Genomic DNA, 25,215 nt, shown 5'->3' on the forward strand with positions numbered 1-25,215 from the left:
ATTTTTTTTTTATCATGCAAAAAATACTCACCCCAGGGAAGAAAGTTTGTTTTATTTTATTTTCATAAAAACAGTAAACAGGTCAGTTGAGTCATATCATCATCATCATCATCAAGGAGTTTTCAGGTGAACACGATGCTGTATCATTGTCTTCACTGTGATCCATAGGTAGGATTTATTCTTTAGTTTTTGGTTGATTCAACAGGAAACAGCATACAAAGATGAGATACGATGTACATTAGCTGCATGTACATCTGCTATATTTTATTTCAGCCATTGTACACCTGCAGCTGTTATTTCTGCAAAGGACACTGCAGGGTGGTGCTACAAGGTTCACAAATACTGTGTAAAACACTGGGCAGAAAGTCAAGATTCTTACTTTGGATAAATTTAGGTTGCTGTACAATTTATATAAACTGGTGTAGCAACTGTTACTTGAAAGATGAACAAAAGTTGTGAAGCAGTAATTCACAAGGGTGTCTTTGAGAGTCAAAACTACAAACTATTAGGCAACAAAAATAAGGATCATTCTTAGAATTGAATAAAATAACCTAAAAAAAAAAACACCTATAACTAACTACTACCTAATACACAATCTGTATTCAGTTAGAAAAAGGGACACAAGCAAACACTGCCTACTACTGATGTCAGTGTGTCACTGCATCAACAGTTGTCTTCATTGAACAAAGAAACATCAAGTTAACCCTGTAACTCAACTAATGGAAACAAAAGATTACATGAGTAATTATGTCAGCATCATTACAGTTGTACTTCAAAAACGATGTATTATGAAAATAAAGAAAAGTTAAGTGGTATTTGTATTAAGAAATAAAAAATAATACGTATAATATAATACATAATACCGTAACAGTTCACACCTTTAGTTCTTTAGATCCGTTTAGATCTATAGTTTTTTTGTTTGTTTTTTGTACCAGTGAACATGGTAGTTAAGTTTTTTTTTTCATACGTTTCAAAATTAACTACATCATATGGTGCAGAATTTACATCAGATAATGAGCTAAAAAGGGATTTTTTAAAATTAATTTGCCTAAGTCAATAACCATCAATACACACAATGTGTTTGAGGCATCTTATGACAGTTAAAATGGGATTTTCAAACCATAACATTATAAGGGCAAAGCATTTTTGTTCTTTAGGCTCTAGTGCACACCTGAGGTAGTGTTAATGTAGGCCATGAAAATTAGAATCTACCAATCAATTATCACTAACTGAGATAGTAATGTAATAAAATACTTCTGAATTCTAGCATCAGACAGCACATAAAACAATCTTTTACCATAGGACATGGTGCATATTGTGTATTTGACCGTTTTCCTTACTTTGATGTCAAACATGTAATAATCTTGTGTCAGTTTAGTGCTACACACTAAGTCAAATTGGATGTAAGGTCTTTCATGTTGTGTATAATTCAGCATCAGCACTGAGAATTGAAAAAAAAAAAAAAAGTTATATAAAAAGGTATACATTCTCTTGTTGAGCCGTGGCCCCAACAGCTCAGAAGAAGCAAGACTGCGAAAAACCCATCATTGTTATGCATTGAACAAGAATAGTGCAATGTCTCAAGCATCACCAGCAAAAACTGGCTATAAAAAGGGCTAGAGATATAATTAAAGAGTACATATCAGAATTCAAATCTTTTTTCCCTCTCCAGAAAAATAGAAAATTAAAAATCAGCCTGAATGAAACTTGCAAAGCAGTTCCAAAACATGTGGTGAGTTAGTTCAGAAAGCAACACTGATGCATTAGTTTGTTAGGAACCTAGTTAGCACTGTGCACTGTCAGGGCAGCTGCCAGGTTATTTTAGCTGAGCATTGTGTTGGTCCAAAGGAGCCACAGTGTCTTGTGTCTTTGTATGTGTGCGAGTGTGTTTGTGTGGACTTATGTGAGGGCTTATATCCTTATGTGTAGGAATTGAGGCATTCCTTTGAGCGTGAGGTGATGTCCTGCAGCTCCCGCTCTTCCTTCATTTTGATGTCTTGGTAGGCATGCATTTGACTGGCATCCTTAAGGTAGGCCCAGTTTGCTGAGAGAATCATGAGGAAGTGGATCTGGAAGAGAAGGGTGAGGTGGATGGCCGGTGAGCATGTCAGAGATGCAAAGCAAGCTACAGGAGTCAGAGCTATAGTATGTACAGTACATCACAGACATACACAAACATAAAGTTAAGCTTTTAAAAAAACTTAAATGTTACATCTACTGTAACATTACTGTTAAAACCATTGCTAATACTGGAGTTGCTAGCTTTCTATGCAAAAATGACATTAAAACAGAAACGACACTGAAGGCGTAAGGATGAGTAGAAGAGAAGGTGTACATGCAAGCTTGATGCAGCTGCAGAATGCTGGAGGTTAGTGCAAAGCATGAGATACAGCATTTTGTTCATCTGTCCCTGATACATGCATCTCAGTATTTCTTTCAAATTTATAAGAAATAAACCACGTAGGGATGCTTTTGTAAACAAACATTGTTTATTTTATATAGAAAGTAAAAGCTACAGTCTTCAACGACAAAATTAAATATATGAAATATGGAGTATAAGTAGCTATAAACAGGTCAAAGAATCTGAAAATGTAAGCGTGCAGGCTCAGTGTTAAGATATAAACAAATGGCTCTTTAATGGCACTTTGAGAAAGAATATAGGAAAATGTATGAAACAAACCATAAACTTCATAACTGAGGCTATACCAGCATCAGCTCTCGTAGAAAAAAAAATACATTTACTCTACCCTAAAATAGGAAAATTTCTTCTTTTTTTTTTATTATTCATAAAATACATGAAAGTAAAGTAAGGCTTAGGGCCTCATGCAGAAGTATACCCTTGGTACTGGCCTAACCCTTCATCAAGTGCTGTGCTAGGTATGTGCAGTTACTTTGAAGTTGACAATACACAAGAGGTCACCATAATACTCATCCATGTAAGATTTTCTTTTAAATTCTCTACAGAATCTTACTTGTGGCAAAAGAAATAATAGTTAATATTATCTGTGTAACACTTCATGGTTTTATGGATTGGCACAAAATTTTAAGGCTAAGCAAGTAAACCGACAAAATGATGTCATCTGGCCACTGCTACCTTTCCACTACAGGCAGTCCTTTTCTAAATGCATCATTAGAATTCACTTTCACCAAAACTGCTAATGAACAATAAAGCCTGTGAACACCTTCAATATTTGTCATCAGATGTCCACACAGACTAACTTCAGAGAATTATTCTGTACATATATGTGTTTGATGCGGTCTGTGTCTTGATCAGATTGGTCTCATTTCCAATGTGGACAACCTGCATAAATCTTACATTTATGTTTCATATGTGGCACAGGGGGTTTGTGCACAAATTCGCATTTCAGCTCTGACTGCAGTCAGCTGATGCTCGTCCTGTTACACAAGGTGAAGTGCCGCATGCTACATGTAAATACTGTCAATTCATTATTTGAACCATGCGTGCAGTGGATGCCTTTGTGCAGGTCAAAATCAGCTTCACGCATTTACAAATATAAATAACACTGGTGTGAATTTATAACGTTGCACATTTCTATAAGAACTGTTGGTGACATTTCTATACTGTAAGTGCCAAGGGAAGCAGAACAAACCAGTCAACTAAACACCACCCCACTCTGAAGACAACTTCCCATGTGTCCTCAGACAAGCAATATCCCTGGATACCAAATGCTAAAGGAAGCATACAATCAGCTATTTACACTTCATGTGATTACTAATGGATAGATGATGATTTTTCTATTCTCAATTTTTTTTTTCGTTAATTTGTTGTCAGTGGCAACTGCCTCTAATTAGCAAGGCTTCAAATTCTATACTGTGCTCTTGAAACACTTTAAAACTTAGTGCAGCAGTCTTCTCGACTCTTAAACTTCAAAACAGCAAAGTTATAAGTGGTTGCCATCATGTAGATCAGCTGGTGGAAGAGAACAGAAAAGGCTGTAAGAGAACATGCTGGTGACCTCTTTGTCACTAGTACAAGTTAGTAAAGTGACCAGTCAGTTTTCAGCAGTAAAACGCAGTAAAAAAAAAAAAAACAAACAAAAAAAAAAACATGTTAGAACCAAGTAAAATCTTTGATTTTGTGGTTGAAAGTCATAATTAAGATGTTTACCAATGACACTTTTATGATACCCAAAAAGCAAGGTCAACTGCCCTCTGTTCCATCCCTCCAAAAATAAAAACAGGGTCATGTGCATCTAAGCAGATGGTAAACAGCAAATGGAAACCAGAACAGAGCAAGAGCCTGTTTGTAATCTTCATCAGTGTGGTTACATAAACCATATGGCAATGAGAAGAGGCGCACACATGATCTGCTGATACAAACCGTGCAAAGATGGGCTAAAGAGAGAGGACAGCGAGACTGGACGTAAACTTACCAGTGCAATCACAGTGGCTCCTGCGCCAGCGCATGCGACGATGTAAAGGTGATACGACAGGTAGAACTGGAAAAGAACAAACAACGGTGATTCTTCTTCAGTTAAAATTTGATTTTGGGGAAAAAAAAAAAAAATAGTGATTTCTACATCAGCTACTGCTGAGGTTCTTATGGCATTTGTCTGAATGCGTATAAACAGCATCTTACCTCGCTGGTGTTGCAGATGTCACCTAGTGTAGATCCACAGGCCTTGCCTGGTGTGGCATTCCATGGGATAATTCCTGTCACATGAAATTCAGGTTTCATATACATTCATATTCATTGGACAACGGTAATAATAATCAAATCTGCAAAGCCCCTCAATTTAATGGAGGTTTCATGTGACACTCTAGATAATGTAAAGTAGAAAAAAGATGTAATTTAAGAGTTAGAAGAAAATGTCTGTGAGTGAGTGTGTGTGTGCTAATATTTGCTATTTCTCTTAGAACATATGAGATATTCTTGGCAGGAGTGCTATTCTCTTACCATACTGACGAATATCCACACAGATGGAGTCAATGTTGGTGATGTTGGCCATGGGAGACCTCATGGTGGCACAGGTAGACCACATATTGTAGAAAAGGAAGACTGGCACAGCGGAGAAGCCAAACACACCAAGCCAGGCCACACCCAGAATGTATGTGAGGAACACAAACTGAGGACACAGAGATGTTAGCATCATCGAACTACATCTGCTGTAAACTAATTACCATCACATTCATCCTCATCCTCGTTTTCCTATAGTGTTCGACCATTTCTGAGCACTCTGTGTTTAAAAGCAAGGTAGTTGTTTTAACATACCATTCCACTGATGCAGCGTCCACAGATGGTGGTCTTGAACTCGCTGTGCAGTTCTTTGACTGCGCTGGTTGTGTAGAAACCCTCAGCCAGCAGAATGATCCCATATAGGAAGAAAAATGAAGCAATGCCATAGATGACATACTGCATCAGCTGTATTCTGTTAAAGCACAATGTCACACATAAGTTGCGCAAGTGAAGATGCAACGGGTTACTAAACACTAAAGACAAAATCGATGACTAACATGTTCTTAGCCTTCAATGCAACAGCTGGTGAGACCCACTAAAATGTCAGGTAAAGTAATAACAGAACATACCACTGTCTGGTGTGGAAAATTTCTAATTTATTCCATTCAGTCTTTACAACTCAAGCAACTTTGGCTGGCTGATTAATCATAAGCCAACAGCTATGATTGAAATAGTGACCTTGCTTCCCCAGGGCATGAAGTGAGATGCTCAGCCCCAGTGGGGAGATAAAAGGTGATCCATGTCTTCAGAAAATGATCCACCAGGAAACAAACTGCCCCTGTGGACTTCCTAAAATAAACAGTGCACCCCTAAATCTACACCACCATAAAACATGTGCAGTCTTGTCTTTGGACATTCCTTTTTTATAGTCTGGACTAATGGATGCACTGTTAAACCAAAATAAGTCCATAATAGGACTGCTGGGATAAGGTGAACATGGGAGACGTTATCAGCTAAAACATCCCAACATAAGTCACTCTCATTACAACTACTATCTACCTCTTTTTATTGTACTGCTTGGGTAAGAACAAATTTTCTACACAGTTTTTTGGAAAATAACAATATTTACCAGGATGTCATAATTACCAGTATCTACTTGTATCCCACACACAGGCAAGAGGTACAAGCAGCCATGTAGAGTGCACACAGTATGAGGTATGATGTCACTTACACATCAGTCAGCATGGCGTGATCAGTGGTGACCTTGGAGAAGTGGGTTTCCAGGATGGTGACAGTGCCAGTGAGAGCCACATGGCCACAGCCACAGAACAGGGCAACACCAGAGAAGCAGAGGATCGTAGCCACCAGCGATGCATACGGCACGCCGCCTAAACATTTAATGCAGCACTCAAAGCAACCTGTGCACAAAAAAAATAAAGATAAAAAGAAAGGATTGTGTCATTGATTGTTTATGTCATGAAACAGTGTTTTATGATCAGATCACTCATCTGCATTCATTAATGAACGTTAGGCTTTCAATTTTGAAAGAACAAAGTCTCTGCGGTGGAAAGGAAACAGTGCAGACATGTTTGTTCAAAATAGGCTTTTACAGAATTTGCCTCTAGTCATGCTTTGTGCATTGCACTTCCTTCCCTTCCCGCAATGTAAATTAGCAACAGAAACAGTACAGCTCGCTGTGTGCTGCTGGGATTTTATAGTCTACACTGCCTTTCATGTTTCATGTGACATTTCATCACTATGCTTAAAGGGCACTAATGGCCATCCAGCAGGTCAGAGGAATGGGTATCTGCCAAGCTGTAATGGAAATCAATGGCAACTCACACTAGGGGAATGAAGCGACCCAGATGGGCCTGTCTCATCCAGTGTGTCTTATGCCTTGTGAAAAAGAAGCCAGTCAATACAATGCCCAGTCTGTGGGCGCATGCAAACAAACCACAGTATGTTTCCAATCAGATCCACATGTGCCTGAGAGGATGCAGTAGACTCATAGGACATTCAGGTCAGTGGCTGTTTGTTTTAAAGCTCTCACAGCTCTGACAGCTGCTATATTTCTTATTTTTACAATAAAAGTGGATTTAAATGACTACGTGTGAAGTGACAGAAGTTGGTTGTAATGATGAACAGGTGATCATGGACACAAATACATCTCCAAATGATTGTTGCTTTACATCTGCCAGATTTATAAATAGACCATTTTTTTCCTACAGTGTTCACCAGCTCAGTTAGTTGAACTGGCCATAATGAAACAACAATGATGAGTGAGAGAAAACTTTAGTTTCTTTTCTACTCGCTTGCTTCTTCATGAGGCAAGAATTCTGAAAGTTCATCTTTGTTTGCGCTCTTTGCAGATTAAAACAGATATACTGCTGCTGGGCCAGTGCTTTTACAGTCAGTCAGTCTGACTGTTTGTGTAGTACAGGGAGACAAAAAACATTCTTGTTCTATGGTGGCTGAATAGGAGTTGCCACGGCAACATGTGAATCACAGCTCAATGTGTGTGCCCGCAGCAGAGTCGCTAACTTATGCCGCAGCCCACAATTCTCTGATGAGCATGTCAGGGAGGGTGAGTGGGCTGCTGGGAGTCAGAGCACAGACCTCCACAGGATATTAAGCCCAGCTGCAAAGTAAATACAGTCCATTTAAAGGAAGAGCAGCCCTTGGGGATGTCACTGTCAGGTAGTTCTGATCCAGATTATGTCTTGGCTATAAATCGACAAGCTCTCAGAAGTTGTGCAGGACTGTTTCTCCAGCCACACAACATACTTTCCTGGCAGTAAGGTTCACCCTCCTGAAACGAGGGAAAAGTTTCCATATGAAAAGTGTGGTCACGGTTTATCTTTATTAGAAACTCTCTCTAGTATTATGTTTGCAAATAGTGACAGGGGCAGTAAGAAAAGTCACATTGGTTTGTTGTTAATTTGTTTGACAGCAATCAGTTGTGACATGTCATGGATGAAATCAGCATAACTGCTTAAGTGTCTGTTTGGTTTCAAATCCTGCTTCAAAAGGTTCCACTATTCCGTTGGGATCAGCTGTCTAAAAACTGATCCTGGATGCCACGACAGTCAGTCTGCCTGCACTGCCTGAATTTTACTGTATCTGAAAAAAAAAATTTCTGAAATGCTTCAAATGCTATGAAATATTTTGACCATGTGAACACCTTCCCCCAAAGCTTGTCAAGGGGAAACCTTCCATGCTAAGATTGGCCCAGCTTTGGGCCTGATTTGCCCCATCCTGTAATCACTGAGCTATGGCCTGATTTGAGGCTTGTCACTTCAGATTATTTGTCTAAACAATCTACAAGTGTATAGTATCTATATAATGATTTTACTGCTCCTGATTGAGCCTCAATTCCTGATCGGTAATGGTCTGACAGAATTTATAGCCAATGAGAGCAAGCAACTGTCACCAAATGGATGTTGTGAACTTTTATGGTTCATAAACATGGAAGCTCATCATAATAAAACCTGAGCCAAATGGGACATTGAAAAAGTTGAATTATGGCAACAACATGAGTGTCAAGTATGTCAAGTATTGTGCAAGACACGCCACAAAAGGGCAAACAAAAAAAAAAAAAAAAAAAAAAAAACATGGGTCACAAAGTCCCATTTGATCACATGAGTTTCTGCAGAATCGCTAATGTAAAATCATTACTATAAATGGCAGGTGTCTCCCAGTATCAGTATCTCTAATCTCCCAGTCTGGTCAGATTGTCTAGTGTGTGCGTTCAGAGGATTAGCAACAAATCGGTTGAAACTGTCCATATGTCTGCAGTCTCTCAAATTTTTGAAATCGGTGAAGATGTGGAAATTATCTAGGATGTGCCCAGCCTAACTTTGTGCCTTTGAAACTTGTACATTATGTTTGATGAGGTTGGTCCATTCAATGGATGTGGTTTGCTGCTCAAACATCCATCCAGCCAGCATGAGGGCATTAGTTACACATCTCTCTCTCAGTTGTGTCTTATTGGGTGTTATGCTTAATAGCACAATAAATATGAAGTATTATTTTCACAGCTGCAGTCGACGTGCTGGCAGGTTAATAGAACTTTGTTTTGGCTGACTAAAACAACACTGGCACAGCTGACATGGTACAGCTATTAGCAACCTTAGGAATACCACTCTGTTCACAAAAGCTGTGAAAACTTTAGTCTTGGTCTTAAGACACCAGGGGAGACAGAAACAACATTCAAAGTAGAGGTGGCTTCGTTTTTCTTTTCGAGGTAGGTAATGTTGAGTTAAAGGAAGAAAGTGATAATTTTGGAAATTCTCACACTCACGAGTTAGATGAGAACAGTGCTATCACTCTTGTATGAAAAAAAAAAAATCCCCCAAAAACCAAAATATAAATTTTGGTTTTACGGGTTAAAAGAAAATGTGTATTTCATTATGTGGTAGAGAGTCTACCACTAAGGTAGACTGTTTTGTCTGAGTGTACTGTGACTACAGGATGCAAACTTTAGCTCAAATCATCCTCCTCCACAGGGGATAACATTAGGAGCTGGGGAGCCTCTAATCGACAAGCTTGTCCTAAATGGATCCTGCTGGCTCGTTCTGAGTGCAGCACTATAAATGAAAGTCACGTTGGGCCTTTTCCCTTTGATGACTTTCACATGCTCCCTGACTAATACTCCTTGTTAAACCTCCAAACCACTTCAAGAGTCTCTACTCTCCAACTCAGTGTTATAGTACATGAATGAGAGGAGGAGAGAGAAATGAAAAACAGAGAGAGAGAAACACAGACAACTTAGGGACTGTTCTGTAATGACAATGTCAGGCCTTACAGCAGAGAATAGACTGACCACATTGGGATCACGAGGAGAGAGGAAGAAAAAGACGCTTGTGTAGGAAATAGTGTGTGTGTATAAAGATGTGTGACATTGTGTGAGAGAGACAGAAAAAATAGAGACAGAGTCCAAAAAGCTCTGACACAAAGAGCCAGTGTGTGCAGCCCTAGACTGTCCATCACACTGGACTCTCGGGGGCCATTCAGAATGGCAGTGAACCACGGCCCCGCTCTTCCGGCCCACAAGCTCGAGGCCCGGGACAAGCCCACTGCTGAGCTCCATCCTCTGCGCCCCCATAGCACTACACACAGTTCAGCCACAATGAGCCATGGCAGCCACTTCACACTCCAGGAGGATCCTGTTTGTCAGTACATCTCAAATCAGCCAGTGTGTGAATGAGATGGTTCATTAAGAACAACATGAGCTGCAGGAAAATAGAGTTGGACGGAGACCTGCAGACAGATAAACAAACAGAGGACGAGCAACAAAGTCTAGTCCATCCTAGTTGGAATACCTAACAGGCAAAGCAGGGTCCCAGATTTCAAGTGGCCCAAAACTCTCCAGCTTTACCGTGTGTCAGTAAGGGGTTGGTATTTTTTCAGTTATAGTATTTAAATACTGTGTAACTTTATTTGATAATAAGAAAAAAGAAAGCAAATGGAAGATAAAAAAGCTGTGTACACTATACAGCACAGACCCAGAAACAAATGTGTGCCCCAGTGCCTGCAAGCGGGTTAGTCTCACCAGGCATTATCAGTTTGCTTGAGCTCAGAGTCATTACATTAACCCCAGCAGCTGGCCCTGCTTCATCACCACCCTCCATCCTTCAGCAACAGCCATCATGTGAACAGGGCCAGCCGTCACCACAAAGATGAAACCTTCCAACAGCTGGAATCTTCAGTGGGAAGTGGAAAAATATCTAAAGTTTTGTTTTTTATTGCTTACTGTAGAGAAACACCAACAGTATTGTTTTAAACCTTCTACACTAGACACAAACACAGATGCACTCACCCAAACAAAGAACCACATGCAAGATAAACACACATATCACATAATCATATGTACAAAGTGAAAGTATTTATATTATACACAGAGAGAAAAAAAAACACACTTGGACACAGACGATTTGCAATAAGACACTTGAACTCTTCCATCTCACCCTCAGTCCTGAACAACAAATCAGGTTCCAGTGCCATTAAACACGCCATCCAGTCTTAATCTAGAATCCAGCCTCATTGCTAACAGATGTGTCTGTTTAGAGCTATTGTTATTTGTTGCTCCAATGGGGTGAGCTGCCAGAACACCATTTATGAGAAACAGTCTCATTTTCCATGCACTCCACTTCGACAGAAGCAATACTTAAAAATACCATAATGGCTATAATGAACATTCTTGATGGAAGAGGGAGATCTGAGCTGGGAAATTAGTCAAAGTGTTCTCTCTGTTTACTGTACTTATCTAACAAGGGAAACATACTCTGTCAGCTAACAGCTGTTGATTGCAGCTCACCCATGACTGTGTGTAAAAGAAGCTGGGAGCTGTGTGCATATTCAGTGACAGACAATAAGAGGCAATTAGGGTCGCAATGTATAATAAATGTTTATGTGCGTTAGGATACAAGCAGAGTGGTAAATGTGCAAATATGATTCATGTAATGTTTCAAGCACATTACGGGGGGAGTCTATCTTTTTTTTCGAACTTCTGTGGTGAGCTTCCAGGTGAGCGCATGGTGGCTGAGCTGGTTTGGCAAAGCCTGAAAAAAATGACATATAGCTGCCACAGTGTATGTCCAGCACCCACAGGGATAGACGTTGAGGTCAGTTGTAGTGTAAGCCACGTAGAAGGCAGAGGCAGGTATCTGGGTGTAACAAATCCTGCCACCATAGACCTGTTTCACTGGGCGGACCTGAGGCTACGAGCCACTGCCTCAGCACCACTGTGTTGTCAATCCATGGGGAATGAGTGTCTGGGCTTCTTGGAGTGTCTGGATGGGATCCTGGAAAGGATACTACCAGGAATCTCATAGTCCTTTGTAGGGACTTCGTGAGTGTACTTGGTGCTAGAACACCATTGGCATAAGACTGGTGAACTTTGTGGTTGTATCGTCAGATATGTGGCTGTATGTCTTACACATTTCAGAAGGGCAGAGCTCCTACTGATTACCACGTGATCCACAAGGTGGACATAGCTGGACAGACCTGGTAAACCCAAGCACGTAGCCACACAGGCTTGTCTGCAAGTATTGGCTGCAGGATCATCCTCAGTAGCATTGTGGACTGTATCTATTATTGTTGTAAATTTACTAAAACAATGCAATAATTCATCATTTAATTTCAAACTAAACATAAGTTAGAGAATATCACTCCAATATTAAAATCACAAATACATAAAAGAGAAGTTTTAGAGCTACAGTCTTCTTTAGCAGAGTATTACATTGTTAAGCAGGCTAACACCACAACCCGTCTTGGGAAAAGTACTTGTGTGAATGTACAATACTTTACCTGAGGTAGCTGTTCAACACGAAGTGCAATAGAAAAAAATCAATGCTCCCTGATGATTTCTACAAGAGAGTGAGCAAGTTAATAACACTCTCTATTTCTAGTATATACACACACCTTATGGCAGTCTCTTTGTGAGAGGGGTAAACTGTGGTTCATTTGTCTTTGGCTTTGCCAGCCCCTCACTCACCTCATTAATCATCAGTCCTCCCTGAAAGAACAAGTCAAACATGCCCTGAGGTTTGATTGATCTGCTGTTGATTCTGCAACAGGCTCATTGTCCTTTAAAATGACACTAGCCTGATGATAACCAGCGGCAAAACAGCATCCACCCTGAGCTCTGCTGTAAATATCTCACAGACTTAAACTAATTAGAAGGAACACAAGCAAAACACAACTGACGCATGACACCTACAGCAGCTTTGTGGAGGTAATGATGCACAGCTTGTAATGGAAATCAAACACTGAAACAAGGAGCCTGTGCTGACTTTCCAGAAAAATATAAATTCCTGCTGTGAAGAGTGAAACCAAGGAGGCTGGAGCAAGTTCAAGCCCCAGTAAACACAACAGTGAAAAGAAGTGAACTGGCTCTTTGTGAGCGCTCATTGGTACCTCTTTTGTCCCGACTCTCGACTTGGTTGTCTTCTGATGAAGTTTCCATGGTTGTTTTTCTCCCATCCAGCAAAAATGCTTCCTTTCTGCAAATTCTCTCTTCTTATCGCCCCCTTCCTCTCTCTCCTCTCACTGCCTTTGCTTACCGCACGTCCCTGCTCTCTCTCCAGCTCTCGCTCTCTCCTGCACGTTCGCTCTTTTCGTCTCGTCCTGCCTCACAAAGGCACCGCTCCACTGTATATCACACTTCTCTCCCAGTGAGTAAGAGGCAGAAGGTATTTTAGTTGGGCTTATTTGCATTCCCCAGTCACACATCACTTAAAATCCAATTTCACAGGAAAAACATGCATCTGTTGTGTTTGTAGTGACTCTCTGAGCATTCGGTTTGAGTCAAATTAATTTGTCCTCTTGATGCAAACAAATGCCTCACACATGCCCTGAGCGCACTCCCTCCTCGCGTATAGTGCCATGAATAGCAATGCAGGGAGAGCTGCCTGTCGAGAACGGGCTTGGTGAATCAGTGAGGGGGTTGTGAATGGGAAGCAGGGACCCCTACTTCAGTTGTAGATGAGAACCACTCTTACTGTACAGGCAGGTTGGGAAAGCAAACAGGCACTAAATCACATTTTTTTATATCCTATCTCAGCACACCCTAAGAGAGGGAGTCCTGTGTATGTGTGTGCCCGCGGTGTAGGTCAGAGGATGAACCCTCCATCTTGTGATTTCCACCATATGCCCCCTGCTCCTGCAGCATACATTAGCAACCTCTGACCGCTGTCTTCCCTCCATCTGGTGGCTTGTAACTCATAAAAAGGACAGAGGAAAGAAAGGCAGATCAACATTTCCTAAACAGGGAGACACAGTGTCCTCTGGGCTGATACAAACAACAGAGGAAACAGCATGTGACAATGGGAGATCCAGAGAACCAGAGGGATAGAAACATGGTGAAATGCAAGGCTGCTACAAAAACAAAAAGGATGATATAATGAGAAACAACTTGTTAAAAATAGAGACAGAGGAAGATAGATAGCGAAAGATAACCAGAGAAACAGACAGCGAGGGAGACAGGGAAGAAGATCTTGGCTGTGTTTGTTTGGCAGCAGCAGGCTGAGGAGCCCCAGGGGCATGCTAATGAGAGAAAGGCTTTTCAGCAGTTTGGAGGGGGGTTGAGGGTGGAGGGGGGGGGCTGCTGGAGCAGAGCTGGAGTGGGGTCTTCTCACGGATACCAGACCTCAGAGAGGAGGGGGATGAGTAGGGAAGGGGAGCCTCAGGGGTCAGGGAAGTGAACTTAGCAGGGATCCCACAACAACAAATGCCGTACTAATCTTCAAGCCTTTTCACCATTAGCCCTGTAAAAGAGCTGACATCATCCTTGTGAAGTGGGGAACAGAGACTTCAGCCCATATATAGAAATGACTCTTTATATGCGAGAATACAGCTGATGTAGAGGTAGCTGTTCTTGTGATCTCCAATTAATTGAACTAGGGAGGTCAAGCGAAGCTCCAGAAGAGGTAGATTACACACAGGACTAAATGCATCACAACAGGCAGTTCCAAGCTAATGAGTGCACCAAAATCAAAACCATCCAATGATCATCTGCAAACCTCTAAGAGTCTAAAATCTTTGAATTTATTGAACAGATGTAGAAGAAAATTTAAAACATGTGATCAAGCCTGGTCCAACTTTGTTTTCAGACCAACTTTAATACATTCTTGATTCTACTATAAACAAAACATGTGCCTTTGATTATGAGTAATGACAAATGTGATCAATTGAAGTTAAGCTTGACTGGCTTGTAGATCAGGCTAGGAGACATGTTAATGTTACAAATAATGTTACAATTACTTAACACTTTCTTCTTTATATAACTAAACACTGTAGAAATCCATATGTTGCTTCTGAAGACAACTGGTAATGCAAGCACAATTTAAGAAATCACAGAACTTACATAAAGGGGCTGTAATGAAGAAGCTTGTGTCGAGCTGCAGAGATGCGTGCTAATAATTTGTGGGTTTTTCCCCTGTCCATTTTATATCAAACCCTGTAATTTAATTGATTTGTATGATAATAAATGGAGTTTTAATGGGAGTTTAGTGACATAATATTGTGTAAAGTGACATCAAATTAATGAATCAAGACACACAAAGAGCGAAAAACACTGCGGAGACTGAGCTTTACCAAAAAAATACTGTGACAGGCTGAGTGTGAGAATAGTCATGTGCGTGTGGAAGGTAAAGTCCGACTGCTGCATGCTTAGCTCTTATGTTGAGACAGCACCACTCCCCTACTTGAGGACACACTCTGAATGTTGATGGTGAAGGAGGTTTCACTAATTGTCAACCTTTCACACTGTGAGACTGGGCTTCTGAAAGCTCCTCAGAGTTCGGTCACCCGTGAAGACCTGCAGCCCTGCTTGGCTCACACTGAGGAAGGAGTTCTCAGGGAATCAGTTCTGTGCCCAGGCCCAGGCACCACTTTTAAACACTGACAGCAACACAGCAGCCTGAGAAACCAGACTCACTGAACTAGGGCAGAGAACAGATCCTGTCCAAAAGGGTGTGAGGAGTGGTCTATATGAGGTATGACTGAGCGTGAAGGCCGAAAAGGAGAAACCAAAACAAGAAAGCAAGCTGATTGCCTAAATATACCAGGATATTTAGCTGCTCTTGTTCTTGTACAGTTAATGGCATATTACCAAAATGGAGACCAACATTTCTGTAAACACTGTTTTGCCAGTTTGTTGTGGTCAGCATCATTCCTATGTACTGCAGTGGCATTACTGACCCAGATTTAAATGCAGGCTCTTGTCATAGGTCATTCTGCTCTGTATGTCTGCCTGCATGTTTGGCGTGCTGAATCCAAGTCATTGATTGGTTTACAAGAGCCCCACACTACAAACCCATTATACAGATCCATTCACTGATCAGCTGACCCATTTTCTACAAAATAACAAAATTCTGCATAACTGTTGAACAATGAAAAAAATGTAACTTATTAAAACAGTCAGCATATTATAATGTATTTTATTATAGGCACCTGTAACTCAAAACTGAATTCAGGGATCAGCCTAATTTTTTTTACCCCTAAAAAAAAAAAATCAGATATGTACACATTGAACTGTTGTGTGTGAATTGTATGAATAATCAGTCTGTGTTTATGTGTGAATGACGATGAGGATTGCAGATGTGTGTGTGGATCACTGTTTTATAAAATTTGCTTGGATGTTTTATTGATTATATGTTTGTCATTTACATAATTGCTCTGTATTTATTTTAACATCTACCTGCTCAGGGACTACAGGTGGAAACTAGCAGTTCTGCTAAAACCTGACACAAAGCATATTTTCCTTTAAGATTAATGTATTGTTGTGTTTGTCCCTGTTAAAAATAAATAAATTCAAATTCAAATTCAAAAGTCAGAAAATAGTAAAAAAAAAAAAAAAGAAAGTCCATTACTTCCTGTAAATCAAAGTGTTTTGTCTGACCAACAGTCTAAATTACATCTAGCTTTCATAATAAAATAATAATCATAATAGCCTTTTTACCAACAATGTCTGGAAATCACAGATACCCATCAATCTAAGACTAAAAATGATATTTAACATAATATTCCTAGCAGACTTTGTTGAAGTACAGTTACTCTCTCACGTAAATTCTGGCTGTGGGTAGAATTCATCAGTCCACAGAGTTACTGTGTGTATTTTATAAACCCAAGGTCTCAACCTCAGTCTGCCATCACCCAACATAAAAAAAATTCTTTTTAAACTAATATCTGCATCCCATTATGGTGCAAAACATCATAGCAAACAACAGAACTTTTTTTTTTATGCTGAAGAATTATAAAGAGGACTGCTACTCAAGCATGCCTAACCTCTAACTGCATAATAGTGGAAATCCAACTTTGCTATTAAATTTGACCCATTTCTAATATAAGCATACCTTCATGTTTTTGCATTTCTTCCACTGTACAATTTCCAGATTGATTTCTTTTTTGTCTCCAGTGTAATTACGGTGTTTGACCAAACTATTCCCAGGCGATCTGACTCAACATTTCTCTTAATTGCATGTTTGTATTACTATCACATTAGCTCTGGAAATTAAGCAACACTCTGTCAGGGATGCCTGGCAGACATGTTTTTTTCACAACCCTGACTCTCTGGCATCTCCACAGCCACTGTGGTTTTGGCCAAAGTGTGTTGGAGGGATAGTGAGAGACACAGATGCTTCATATTATCCATTCTTTCAAGCTTATTCTACCTTGGATATTGCACCACTGCTAGGTCCAACAGAAAACTAACCCAATATCAAAATTATTAAAGATGAGGAATTTTATAATTTAACTCTGGAGTCAAAAGAGCAAATCAATGTCAGGAAACAGATACGTAAAACAGAGTGAGGGAGGAAGAGAGAGGAGACGTTTATAGTAGTTGTAATCCCGCCACACAGGCCATAAACTGCTGCCATTGTGGAGAAAAGTAAAGGTCTCTGGGTAATTGTTTGTTATTCTTTCAGTGTGCACTAAATATTTTAATGATGCCTCTGGTCTGGAAGAGGCTCCACTGTCTTTGTGGCCCACCAGACTTATGTTACGGAGCCAAGGCCCAGCCAAGAGACACTGAAAGCAAACACCTCTCCCCATTATCCAGTCAGAATAATACTACATAATCACCTCTTGTCTTTTCTGTATTGTAATAATCCTTTGCCAAGACGTAGCGAATAATGACAATAGCCAGCTACCCCTGAATAGTTGTCATTAAGAAAAATCAGGAGGTATAAAACATACTATTATTTCACAGCAAGGGATCATACATGTCATTCAGCGGCATCTTTGGTATAAATGTGTCTCATAGGTGGAAGAAAATTGTGAGGGGAGAAAAAAATTGATTTTAGAAGCAGGCAGTCATTGCAATATAATAATCACATTGTCAAATGTTACTGAGGGCTACAGCTGCAAAATGACATCAATTATAAACAAACAGAAGCACATATTGCTGTAACAATCCCCGTCTAAGGTGACAGACTACAGTTTTACTAATTGATATTGATTAAGTTCACAGTCAGCAGGTAGTCATTAACTTTTAGTCTGTTATTTAGTGCTGGGCAGGTAGGATACAGTGAGGGTTTTATTCATTTACATATTTATTTATTTTTTGCTAAAAGGTGCCACTTCCTGTGGTTGGAAAAGACAGAAAAAAAACAAAACAGCGGTAAAATATTCTATAAATCTTTGTAGAGCTGACGGGAATTGTAAAGTCAGGTGATCATTTTCTGTGGGTTTGTTGTTATGAGAAACACCTTTCACCTTCAGGTAGTCCTCTGATCCATGGTTAATACCAAACTGCTTATCACAGCAGCTTTAATCCTATAAATACAATAGCTACTCATTAAGCATTTTTATATTTAGCCCAACACAGACCACTGAGTTGCCTTTTGTACGACTTGACAAAAGAGCATCCAGTTTAAATCATAAGGAAATAAGTAGGGATGGCAAATTACAGTCTGTCATTTGCCTCCTTGCGCCACACCCCATAAGCATGTGAACATATCCATTCACACATTTGTCTTTCTATAGTTGTGAGGACACCCACTGACATGCATTCCCTATGCCCTAACCATCCTGACTAAATGGCTAAACTCAACACGTTCTCTAATCCAAACCTAAACCTAATTCTAACATTAAAACCAAAGCTTAAACTTTAAAACTTTAAAACAGCCCTCCCTCATATTGTTTGAATCCCAAACTCGTCCTGACAATGTATAGGAGTACAAGTTCACACGTGTACACACACACACAAACACACACACACAATAAAGACATGAAGCACAGTGACATGAAAACAGCAGATGACACTCCAGCTAATCTTGGGGTTGCTTCCCACGAATGCCCCCCCCCCCCCCCCCCCCTTTGTCTCCCCTTTGTCTCCCCTTTGTCTCCCCTTTGTCTCCCCTTTGTCTCCCCTTTGTCTCCCCTTTGTCTCCCCTTTGTCTCCCCTTTGTCTCCCCAAGCTGCTGGGATCTTTTTCCCCTGCAATTCTCTCACCAGACCTTTTGTCCTCTTTCTGATGCCACCAACCTCTCACCCCTGACCTAAGGCTTTATCCGTTTCAAACTCTCTACCACTCTTCCCCGAACTCTCGGTAGAATACGCAGAAATGCCGTCCTTTCAGCACTGGTGTTACTCAGCAGACCAGCCAGTCAGACCTCATCATGTCAGGATTCATTGTCAGCACTATGACAACAGTCAGACACAGAGATCACTTTAATGCCATTGTTCAACAAGGTGCGCTTCCTGTGTCTCAAAGCCTGGTGTCCTGCGGCTGGATCCTGGAAGGGCAGAACCCCAGAGTTGGCCAGAACCTGCACCTGATACCTCAACTGCCTACATGGACATGTTGGTCCTCAGGTTAAATACTGTTTTTTTTTTTGTTTTTTTTTTTCAAAAATCAATAAACAACTGTACATCACTAATCACTAATAATTTCAAATTCACCTGTCAAAACATTTAGGACAGATATGTAGCTTTCAGTGCAGAAATAAAAAGCTCATGTAACTTACATGCCATTGTTCAAATTCAAATTACCATAAAAACAATCAACATAGAAAATCAGGGAGGTTACTGTACATGAAACTGAGTGACCAACATTACTTTTCTTTTTTTTCCATTTGAAGCTATTCTATAGCGTTACAGCATTGTTTTCCCATAGAGCAGAGGTCAAAAGCTAAGATGACTTATGAGATGTCTCAGTAGCGTAGCTGTAATATTCATACCGCTAACTGATCTCTCCTCTGGCCTGTGTGTGGTTACAATGTCAAGCTGTTTTTCAGACAGAAACGTCTGGGATTTCCTCTCCCCTGAAGCTGCTGTTAACTGGTGTTTTTCTGTTTTCCTCTGAATTGAACACACAGTAATTAAGTTGACGCAAATGCCTTAAAAGACCATGAAGTGTGCAAATGGTCAAAGCATCACACATTACCGAATGACCCCGTTGCATGGGTACTGACTATTCCAAATTGAATATATTACTTTTTTTTTTTTCAAATCCAGCGTTCAGTAATTTAGTCAAACTGAAACACGTCTTCTCAAACCTCCGTTCTGTCTGTGAAACCTCCCCAAACAGTCTCCCCTCAGCTATTGGGTTTCCTGCAGCTGTCTTTATAAAAGTTCAGCTATTGCAGATTTTCATATGCATGACAGAATTGCTTCTTTCTGCCTCTCCAGCCTTTCTCTGGAGGATAATAAGAAGACAATAAAAACTCTCACTTGGAAACTTTTTCTTGGACAGGAAAGTGATTCCTACCCCAAGAGAGCATCTGTGTTCAATGGCCTTCAACTCTGATTTCACTCTGTCACATGCATCATGACAACATGAGCAAACGGGGGTCATGTGCATTTTTCTTATCTTAGATGAGCAACACGACTGTGAAAAAATAAGTCTTCACGAGTCACTTTTTTGTGACAGTATGATCACACAAAACCTATTTAAAAATATATCTTAGATCAGAGTTTACACATAATTCTGAATGTAGAAGCCAAAAAAAAAAGTCATCAAGGGGTTTCATGGGTATTCATTTAAATTCCTGCTTAATCCATCCCAAGCGTAGCATTTGGCTTCATCCAAATTGTCTCAGGCTGTCTGGCACGGCTCTTCATATGGTGAACATTTCTCACTGGTGTGCTGGGGTACCCCAGATGCTTTTGTCTTATGGTTGTTTAGCAGCTGCGTAAAAGCGCTCAGGACAAAGACCTATCTGTGGAGGGTTGAATACACTGAGTGGGCACAGAGCCAACAGCTCAATCCTACAGGCTCCCACAGTTGAAAAGCAGACTAATGCATTCTGCTCTCACTTCTCGAAGATGATCTGACGGGGAAAAATTAGCTGGAGCCTCTGATATTTCTTCTCGTTTCTGTTGTCACACCAAGCTACTAAATAACTGTATATATAAAAGTTTTTGAAACCATACTTACACTTATACTCATTCATCCAAAATAGGAAGAATGAATATATTGTGTTGAAATCATCAATCATTTAGCTTGCCCACCTCCTCAGTGTAGAAATAGGTCATTCTGGGAAAACATTATTGACAATTTGCATTACTGTCCCCTGATCATGTGATATGGAGAGAGTAAATCAAAGTGCTGTAGTGTTGTCTACTGTGGAGAGCAGAAAATCCTGCAGTGGGGTTGAATGCCTGCTGAATGACTGACTGAATGTTCATTAGCTGCAGAGGCTCTTTGCCTTTGCCCCCAATCTATTATTTCCCACAGGCTTTCTGGAACAATCATCAGACTGTGACCAAAACACCAATCCAGATTGCTGCTCAAATGGCAAATATCACCTCGGCATTCTATGTAAATGCGAGGTTGCCAACATATTGTAACACTGCGGAAAAACTCCAATCTGACCTTATTATGCAGGATTTGGCATTTTTCTAACGTTTGAGAAAATAAAGGACAGATTATATCTTTGGCATATTTAATACAAGCCTAGGATCCAGCTGCCTGTGTACATCTGAGAAGCTGTGGTCTTAGGGACCGCTGGGACTATGTTCAGATATTTAAATGTCATCCTGTTGTACCATGTGGCGGCGTGACTGTGACATCTCCTGAACAAGGACGAACTTACACACATACACAGAGAGTCACCCACGCACCCACTCGCATCCCTTCTGTTCAACTGTGAATAGGCCTTTAGTAAAAGTGATGGCCAAGGCACATGCTTCAACAAGCATCCACACTCAGGGACCTCTATTCCTATCATTTCATGTCACAATACTCAATGGCCCTCTTTGTTGTCGGAGGAGTTATTAAGCTCAACAAATTAACATGACTGCTGTGGCAGACCTGAAGTGCTGGAGGGAAACAAAATGAAAAAGCAGAGGGAGAGGAAGGTAGTGAATATGAGAGAGGACCAGAGACCTCAAGAGAGAGAGGAGGGAGGTTTCAGAGGAAACAACGTGAAGCAGGAAGGGAATCAGGAAAATGTATGAACTCTCAACTGAACTAAAGAGATCTGGTTTTTAGAGAAAATAGTGCATGGTCTCATCAAGCATATAATCACCAAAGATGCTCAGTGAAATCCAGTGCCAAATGGCAAGAAGCCCAAAAGTCTTCTAACTATGACAGCAACTAGCTCATTATGGAGGATATGCTGTGTAATTAATGATTGCAAACCACAGCTGAAAAGCAATTTAGGAGTTATTGATGGTGACATAAAAATGCGGGATCAGCCATAAAAGTTTAGCGCATATTTTATTTGGACTCAGGAAATTCAAAGGAGGCATCTTTGAGGAGTTAACAACAGATTGCTTTGATTCAAACAAACAAACACAAAGCAGCAAAGGTCAGTTTTGCTCTCAGCACCCTTTGACCATCTCTGCAGTGACTCATTGTTGCAGTTGTGTGTTTTTCTCTGCATCCCTTGGGAACAGAACCATGAGCGTATGACCTACATTACTGCATGAGAGAACGAAAAGCAGTGGCACATTAGCTGATACTTGGTTACGGCTTTGCCATCAGTTGACAAGTTGTTGATTCCAAAAGTGCAAAAACAAAAAAAAAAAACAAAAAAACACCTCCACTAGCAGCGTTAGCAGTCCTGGGTCTTTCCTCTCCTCAGACTCAGGATGCAGGGTCACAGCACACACACTCCACTGCATGTGTCTGTGACAGTGATTGCTGCTGACTGGGAGCTGAATAATCAGACATTTTCCAGACATCCAAGTTGAGATGGAGCACGAATGCACAACACTACATAATACAAGAGGAGGTGACACTTCAGATACACTTTCCAGACAAAATCATTAGGAAGGGCGCTGTCCAAGTCCCGTGCGTGTGGATCTGCATGCAGTCTTTGGTCATTAACCTATTAAGATTTGACACCAGTACATGCTTTTACATGTGCACTAGCAATCCATGACTCAGTAACAGCTGAGCTGTTGAACTTCCCTAAAAGCTGTTTGATTAAATATGCATTCAACGCTGTCAGCTGAGATAAACGCTCTTCCTCTTAAATTACTCAAAAACAATGATGTAACATTTGGATCTGGTTTGCATCTCGTCTCGATGACCTTTTCCACAAGGCTATCACACTGAATACAAAAATGTTCAATAGTTTCCGTGAGGAAAAACAATCTTTCATTTTTGCAATCAAGATCTGGTTCCAAAAAGAACACACATTTTTGTTTACAGCCGTGTCTAGAATGTGCTGTATTTAATTATATGAATCTCCTGGCACAAAACAGCTTTGAATGCTATGCACATAATTAAACTGCATAAGCGACATAAATTGAAAAGATGATTTCCACACTGCATGATACTGAGAGCTTCTAAACCGTTTTTTCCAGGAATGTCTCCAAGGCTGCCAAGAGATTTAGTGAAAAATACAGCAGAGCTGAAACTACAGCTTTCTCTCATGTGTTTAACCCTCTGATGCACCTTCACAAAAGTCAATGGGAACGTTGATGTCCTTCCGACACAAAAATGTTATCGAGGCAACCAAACACTGCTGGATGGATAACTGTCACAGCACTAACACCAATAACCAAAGAAGATATCTGTGGAAAATGTCCTCGCTGTCTCCTTCTGTACAGAGCTGAGTGGACTGATGCCAAGTTATCCTCCCACATCCCAACCACAGGCCAAAACGCTGTTAAATCGTTCACCACAAGGACAGAGGAGAATCTCTCTGAAAAACATGTGGCCATACTGTGAGGGGAAGGTCACAGTGAAATCAAATCAGACATAAGTTATATTGCCTCTGAGTGACATCTTCACAGCTCTGCACACAAACAGCTTCAAGACATCCTGTTTGTTCTAGGCTGCATAAAGTATATCCAGTTTTCATTCAGGAAATCATACCACAGCACTATTACAACAGCTCCTCTTACCCAACAAAATGCTGCCTTCACAGCCACCAAATGCACACAACAGGCTATGCTATTTTTTTTTTTTTTTTCTGAAAGGGCCATAGAGAATTTCTGAATATAAAACCGGGAGCTTTAGCAAGCAGACAATTCACAAAGGTCGACTGCCCTGCAGAGTAATATCCTCTATGAGACAGTGAAAGAGGGTCTGTCCGGAATGAGTTCACAGGGCATCCGCTCTGAAACTTGCCAATCAGTGAACTTCTCTCCCTACATTAAGAGCCACTGAAGTCGCACAAAGGAGCAGCTCCAAATTGGGAGCACAAAGACTCCACTGTGAGAGCTTCAGGGCGAATTAATGAGCAGTGATACACATTCTCACACAGTGTTCTTCCCTGGCCTCAGCTGCACTGTGGAAAACAACACAAGCCTCCAAATGTTGCCCAGAGCCAATGCAAAACAGTCAAAAGTGGCACAACTGTAAATTTTGGATCCAGTCTGAGTCATTTCACTGTTAAATATCTGTTGCAGTGAAGGGTGAGAACAGTTGGGGAGTTGAAATCTCAGTGTATTTCCTGTGTAACATCCCATCTGGTTCACAGTTTTACCACAGTTTTAAAGTCTTAAAGTCAGCACGAAGTTACTAAACATCCATGGCATGAGCGCTTCACTCCTCCCATGCATCCCCCCAGGTGGGGAGCACAGATGGCCAACACTTGGGACTTCAAATAGCAATTACAAGATCTGGCATGACACGCAAAGCATTTGACTAATACAATGTGTTGCTTGTTAAGTTTCTCTTCCAGTAACTTTTAGTCAGTGTTTACCAGAAAAACACACTGATCAGTTTGGTTAGGAAATACACAAAGCAACCTTTCACCTGCATAACAACACACTGAGACATGATCAATCACCGCTGATCACCGCTAATAATGATCAATGATTGCTAATCATGACTGTTTTGACCAAACCGTGTATCCCAGTAGTTCTGCACTGAGGCCCTGCTGAAAGCGATAGTAAGACAGACAACAGAAGCAACAAGTTGATCTGGACTTAACACCTCGGCAGATTCGAACAGAGTTGACTGCAGGAATCCTGACAGACCTAATCTCCCTAATCGCTTTCCTCGAGTTGCTTCAGCAGGCTGCTCTAATGCTGATTCTCTGAAAAACCGGCTCAGGTAAACACAGTAGTTTTTGGCAGGAGTGAAAAAAAAAAGTCAAAGTTGAAGTTGATGTTAAAGCAATCTGCGCGTCCTGACAGTGGGAGCGACAGAAACAAAAGTATGAAGCGCGCTGTCAACACGAAAGGCGACGTTTCCGTGCGTCTTTCGGCTCTACTGTCAGAATCTGTCACTGGAACTTACCCATTTTTGTAAGTTTCCCAAAAGCGTCCGAAGTTTGGCGATCAGCTTAAAGTTGAGTCCCAGCTACACTGATGTTGCGTCCTGGGTTGCGCACTGACCGGCTGGCTGCTCAAACACTCAGCGCCGCGTCCCTTTGGAGAGAGTCTGCGTG

The 25,215-nt window shown here is 40.8% G+C and overlaps 1 protein-coding gene across 3 annotated transcripts; it reads right to left on the reverse strand.

The window, feature by feature from the left end:
- Nucleotides 1-65: 65 nt before the first annotated feature.
- gpm6bb (glycoprotein M6Bb) lies at nucleotides 66-25,215 on the reverse strand. 3 transcript variants are annotated; one of them, XM_026294930.2, is made up of 7 exons: nucleotides 12,836-13,008; nucleotides 6,150-6,336; nucleotides 5,234-5,390; nucleotides 4,919-5,087; nucleotides 4,601-4,674; nucleotides 4,395-4,460; nucleotides 66-2,069 (listed from the first exon to the last, which is right to left on the reverse strand). In XM_026294930.2, exons 1-7 carry the CDS (start codon nucleotides 12,882-12,884, stop codon nucleotides 1,920-1,922), a joined length of 852 nt encoding a protein of 283 aa, XP_026150715.1. In that variant the 5' UTR covers nucleotides 12,885-13,008; the 3' UTR covers nucleotides 66-1,919. The 3 variants fall into 3 exon arrangements, with proteins under 3 accessions (XP_026150715.1, XP_026150716.1, XP_026150718.1); XM_026294931.2 differs by lacking the exon at nucleotides 12,836-13,008 and adding an exon at nucleotides 25,065-25,215 and having other exon boundaries at nucleotides 67-2,069; XM_026294933.1 differs by lacking the exon at nucleotides 66-2,069 and adding an exon at nucleotides 2,468-3,931 and having other exon boundaries at nucleotides 12,836-13,001.

This window comes from Mastacembelus armatus, chromosome 21, assembly GCF_900324485.2.
Source record: "Mastacembelus armatus chromosome 21, fMasArm1.2, whole genome shotgun sequence".
Classification (NCBI taxonomy): Eukaryota; Metazoa; Chordata; class Actinopteri; order Synbranchiformes; family Mastacembelidae; genus Mastacembelus; species Mastacembelus armatus.

Coding starts and splice junctions, on each gene's coding strand:
- gpm6bb (XM_026294930.2), bottom strand. CDS start 12,884: ATGGAAACTTCATCAGAAGACAACCAAGTCGAGAGTCGGGACAAAAGA. Junction 6,337..12,835: donor CGAGAGTCGGGACAAAAGAG/GTACCAATGAGC, acceptor TTTTGTGCACAG/GTTGCTTTGAGTGCTGCATT. Junction 2,070..4,394: donor GAGCCACTGTGATTGCACTG/GTAAGTTTACGT, acceptor CTTCTCTTCCAG/ATCCACTTCCTCATGATTCT.